The following is a 5,908-nucleotide window of genomic DNA, read 5'->3' on the forward strand; positions in this document are numbered from 1 at the left end:
TCAGGACTTTGTCCCTCTTTCTATGTAAATATATATATTTCTATACTAAAAAGGTGTTTGATTGACTCTAAACTTTATTTCCAACCTTTAAATTGATATATTACTAATTTTAAAATGTTACTATGAAGGAAAATGAACCAGGATAGAAAGGACCATTGTGGTTTGAATTATAAAACAACATATGTTTCTTATGAAATCTTTATGGTATGCGTGACTAGAGGCGTGTTGTGGGTGTGGCCAGGGGTGTGGCAGGGGTGTGGCTTAAGTGTCCCTCTTTCTCATCTCAAAAAGTTGGGAGGCATGCAAAAGTGCTTAGAAAAGCGCTTTTACAAAAGCACTTTTCTATGCGCAAAGTGCAGACACTCCATGGGCTTGATTCACAAAGCGGTGCAAAGTGTTTGCACGCCAGTGAAAAGCCCCTTATCACGCCTAAACTCACTTTAGGCGTGATAAGAAGAAACTCGCGCGAAGTTACCGCGCGTACGCGCGTAAGTGCGCGCGCAGCACCCGACGCTTCGCGCGAAGCTCCCATTAAACCTTATGGGACTTTGCGCGCGCGCCCACGCGCGTACGCGCGGTAACTTCGCGCGAAGAGCAGGAAAAAGCGGTGATAACTCAGTGGTGAAAAGGTCATCACGCCTAAAGTCTTTTAGGCGTGTTAACTGGGTTATCATCGCTTTGTGAATCGAGCCCCATGTTTGTTTCTTACTCCATGCAGTGGCATGGAATATGTTGGCACTTTATAATAAAATAAATAATAATAATAATAATAACAATTATTATTATTATTATTATTATTATTAAGAGCTTGTTGCTTTTTATTGCTGTCCCTTAATTTGAGTTTTCAACCAAGAATTAGACATTTTTTTTCCAGTTATTTAATTTGTCCAGTTTCTTTGAAGCCCCTGAAATGAAGAGATTGTGCTAAAAAAATGCTTTAGTTGCCTCACATATTTATGCAATTGTTTTATTCAGGGATGGTCGTAGTCAGCCAACTTCGCTACGCTGGAACTACGCGTAGTTTTACGCAATTACGCTTCGCCAAACTATGGCTTTGAAATCAAATAATCGCTTCGTATGCATTTCATAGACTGCACGTTAAAATACGCAATTTCGCGTAGTGTATGCGGATGCTTATGCCCCAAAATTTCCGCATTAATTCCTCTGTAAATGCTTACACTGGAAACTCTTCTATGCCTACATTCCCCTTTTCCAATGCGTAATTTTGTACGCATGCAATCGTGCGCGGAAAAAAAAATAGACGCGAGTAACGCATTCGTAGTTTACTTCGCAATATACACGTTAACTATGCGTAGCGGGTGTAAACTACGCGTAGCGGTACTTCGCTACGCATAAAATCCTAAGCATAGTTTTAAAACTTCGCCTACGAGCTACGATGCGTAGATGCGAACTATGATGCATAAATTTACACTGATGTAGTTTCTGCTCATCCCTGGTTTTGTTCCCCCCACTGAATTCAAACTGAAAGTCTACACTTCATCTGCATCTGAGTTGTTTCATTTACAATTCATTGTGGGAATATACAGAACCAAAATACAAAAACGATGTCTCTGTCCAAATATTTATGGGCTTAACTGTATTTCCAGCTACCAGAGCAGAAATCCAGACCAACAAACCAACAAACGTTGATTGATACATCTAATGAATAGCTGTAAATGGGTTATTGCAAGCTTTCCAAACGTTATGTTTCTTCTTCAGGAATTATACAGAACTGGTTCAGAACCGCACAAGAGGTGTTTAGAATTATGTACAGACATATATGATTCTGTAGGCTCAGTCTGACATGATGTCACACAGTTGTACTTCCTTTGAAATGTAAAAAGACTTCCTCAGTCTAATGAATTCTGGCAGCATTTACTACCAGAGCAGTGACTTTATATTCATATTTATCCACTTTTAAAGTACAGAAAGAGTTTTGTATATGTAATTTACCCACCAATGTTGTACATTGAAGGATAAAGTCCAACTCAAACACCTTTTATTTTTATTTTTTCGGTAGCATAAACAGGAGTTAAAAGCATGTTCAGGTTTGTACAGTTGTCTGTGTCTCCACCTGAAAATATTCCCCTCACTTCCTGTTTTGAAAAATAATTGAGAAAATATCTTCAAAGGTGATAAAACAATAATGAAATCTTTTGTTTTTAGGCCACCTTCCCCGTGACAGCAATGGATTCGGGCGGCGTCACTGCGCGTTGTTCCGTGTTACGTCAGGTCAGGTACAGTGAAGCACACAGTCAATGAAAAGTATGCTTCACCACCACTGTTAAAGGATATCTTAGTGCTAAATATTTTTCAAAAAGGATGTGGATGTCTAACGTCCATTCTCCGGTAATTATCGAAGTTCTTTACTTCCTGGTCAGCGACCGTGCTCCCCAGCACCCTCATATGAGATAAGCCCATGCAGACACACTGCGCATGCGCAGCATCGTATGTCCGGATCAGGAAGTAAAGCACTTGGATAATTACCGGAGAACAGAGGGAGACACTGGAACTTGGGAGGTGCGGTAAACATCTGCACAACTCCCCCCACACACACTTTAGGCATCCTTTTAGAAAAATATTTAGCGTTAAGGTATCCTTTAAAGAGTCTAAGTTTACATTTAAGCTAGTGCTAAACCGCCGCATCCCCGCGGCAAAATGAGGGGTTTATATCCCCTAAATCCCCTCTGTTAAAGGAATACTTAAGTCATTTAAAAAAAATGACTTTTACTCACCTGGGGCTCCCCTCAGCCCCCTGCAGCTGAACGGTGCCCTCGCCGTGTCCCTCCGATGCGGCTGGTCTCGCCGGCGGCCACTTCCGGTTTGGCCGTCACCGGCCGACAGGCTGTGAACGCGGCTGATTATCCGCGTCCCCGGACGCAATAGCATTGTAGAAGGCGCTATTGCGTCCGGGGACGCGGATAATCAGCCGCGTTCACAGCCTGTCGGCCGGTGACGGCCAAACCGGAAGTGGCCGCCGGTGAGACCAGCCGCATCGGAGGGACACGGCGAGGCCACCGTTCAGCTGCAGGGGGCTGAGGGGAGCCCCAGGTGAGTAAAAGTCATTTTTTTTAAATGACTTAAGTATTCCTTTAAGTCCGGGGAGCGCTTCCTGTTTGAGGCAGAGCTTAGGGCTGTAGCTCTGCCTCTTCGCGCATCAATCCCCGCTGATCGCCGCCTCTCCCCCGCCCCTCTCAATCTGCTTTCACAGAGAGGGGCGGGGGAGAGGCGCAGATCCATGCGGCGATTGACGCGCATGGAGGCAGAGCTACAGCTGAAAGCTCTGCCTCCATGAACAGCAAAATCTACGACCAGGAAAGTAGTGGATTTTGCAGAAGGGTATAAACCCCTCGTTTTGCTGCTGTGGCGGTTTAGCAATAACTATAGTGCTTAACATTAATAAAAGTTAAAAATGTGAATTTAGACTAGCTTCAGAGTCTCTTTAAAGGACAACTGAAGTGAGAAGAATATGGAGGCTGCCATATTTATTTTCTTTTAAACAATACCAGTTGCCTGGCTGTCCTTCTGATCTATTTGGCTCCAGTAATGTCTGACTCACACCAGAAACAAGCATGCAGCTAATCTTGTCCGATCTGACAATGCCAGAAACATCTGATCTGATGCATGCTTGTTCAGGGGCTATGGCTAAAAGTATTAGAGGCAGAGGATCAGCATCGCTGCCAGGCAACTGGTATTACTTAAAAGGAAATAAATATGGCAGCCTTCATATTCTTCTCACTTCAGGCACATTGGATGCTGTGCATTACCATACTGCAACCCGTGATTCCTACTAAAGTCACAAAGGTCCATGGTGGTTCCAGGTAAAGGAAGTAATGGGAAATGTTCACAATGATGACACAGACAACAATAATAACCCGACAAGAAGCATGACTGTCTCCCACTGTCTCTTCATTAGAACTCAGCTTCAAGCAATAGATTTATATGTTTTCTTCTTCAGGATCTCTTGTTGACACAAAAGTGGATTCACGATGAGAGGTTTTTATTCCGGTTCTTCCAGTGTTTGACGAGGCACTTTCTGATTTCATTTACTCCTACTCCATAGAATATAGGATTGAGAGTGGCTGGAACCATGAGGTAGATTGCATTAAACACGTTCTTGACATCATAGGAAATATGTGTCCGTATTCTGTAGACAAGAGAAGCTAGAAATCCACATATGTAAATAAACGTGGCCACCACCACGTGGGTGACACAGGTACTTAAGGCTTTTTGCCGGGATCTTCCAGTAACGATCTTCATGGCCGTGTAGAGAATACTGGAGTAGGACAGAAATAGAATACCGACATCAACCACAGTGATGAAGGTCTTGACCATAAGACCCACAATTTGCACTTTGGAGATGTCCTCACAGGCAAGACTGAGGAGCCCCATGTTCTCACAAACAAAATTCAGAATGATGTTGGATCTACAGAAATGGACCCTGGAGGTCAATGTCACTGTTGGAACAATCAGGAGCAAGCTTCGTGCTACAGCAACAAGAATCAGCTGGACCAGCAATCGTTTAGTCATGATGTTGTTGTATCGTAAAGGTCTACAGACAGCAATAAATCTGTCCAAGGCCATCATCATAAGAATGCCAGACTCAACTATCCCCAGGAAGTAAATAGAAAACATTTGAATGAGGCAACCAACCAGAGAGATCTCGTTCATACCAAATGCTAGACCAAGAAGCAATTTGGGAAAGACGGAGGTTGAGCTGGAAATACTGACGGTGAAGAGGAGGGACATAAGAAAGTACATGGGTGATTGGAGGCTCGGTTCATTGAAAATGAGATAAATAAGAAGGACATTGCCTGTCAATATTGCTGCAAATATGAAAGTAAATGGGATTAAGAGCAGATTTCGGCATTTTACTCCGGGAAAGCCAAAGAGAACGAATTTGGTGTAAAAAACTGTGGTGTGATTGTGGGTAAGGTTGGCCATTTCTGAAATTCTCAGCTGATCGGTTGAAGAAGACCTGTTTCCAAGAGACAGAGAATACACAGATATATAAATTAAGTTTAGGATATAATATGATCATTATCAGAGTGGGGTAACTGAGGCCCACTAAAAACCTGACTATAGAGAGCGGTGAAAGTACTGATGTACTGAACTGAGAGTGTGAAGATCAGGGGTGCTAGTGTACGATGGCTGCCCTACATCACAGTGCATTCATTCTCTTCATTGTAGAGGTCCAAATTATAGTTCCTGATGATCGTAATCAGCTAATTACGATTGCACAAAATTTGACGTACATTTTCGCATTTACGCTTATACGTAATTACTTTTTGTAAATTCAATTGATTTCGGATAGTGATTCAGCAGTGGATAGCAGAGCCCCCATAGATGGTAGTGACACCAAAATTGCTACATGTGTTAAGGAGAATAGTGGGTACAAGGCAAAAAAAAATATTTTCCAAAAAGACCTTGTAGTTTTTGAGAAAACCAATTTTAAAAATGCAAAGAAAAAATGTTTTTAAAAATAAAAAAATGACAGTTCAAAAACCATTTTTCTTTGCATATTTAAAATCAGTTTTCTCAAAAACTACAGCGTCTTTTTGAAAAATTCTTTTTTTGACTTGTATCCAATATTCTCCTTAACGTATGTACCAATTTTGGTAGCAATAGCATATGTGGGGGCTTTGCTATAAAGTCAGCACAAAATTGTGCGAAATTGCAGGAAAATGTATTGAAATTATGAAATACTACTATTACATACAACATTAATTACGATTTTTTTCTGAAATTTCGCATTACGATTGCAATGAATAAATGCAAATTTTGATGCGAAGTTTCGGCCCACCACTGGTATAATGCTTCCCGATAAAGTCAACTCATTATAGTGCTCCTATTATGGACAGGAGCAAGCAGATAGCGCCCCTCCCCCCCCACCCCCCCCCCCCCCCCC

At 42.1% G+C, this 5,908-nt stretch overlaps 1 protein-coding gene across 1 annotated transcript; it reads right to left on the bottom strand.

The window, feature by feature from the left end:
- Positions 1-3,984: 3,984 nt before the first annotated feature.
- On the bottom strand, positions 3,985-4,944 carry LOC137544607 (olfactory receptor 52K1-like). Its single transcript, XM_068265701.1, has one exon. It carries the CDS (start codon positions 4,942-4,944, stop codon positions 3,985-3,987), a length of 960 nt encoding a protein of 319 aa, XP_068121802.1.
- Between the last annotated feature and the right edge of the window lie 964 nt (positions 4,945-5,908).

The sequence above is a fragment of the Hyperolius riggenbachi genome, chromosome 2 (genome assembly GCF_040937935.1).
Source record: "Hyperolius riggenbachi isolate aHypRig1 chromosome 2, aHypRig1.pri, whole genome shotgun sequence".
In the NCBI taxonomy this organism is placed as follows: Eukaryota; Metazoa; Chordata; class Amphibia; order Anura; family Hyperoliidae; genus Hyperolius; species Hyperolius riggenbachi.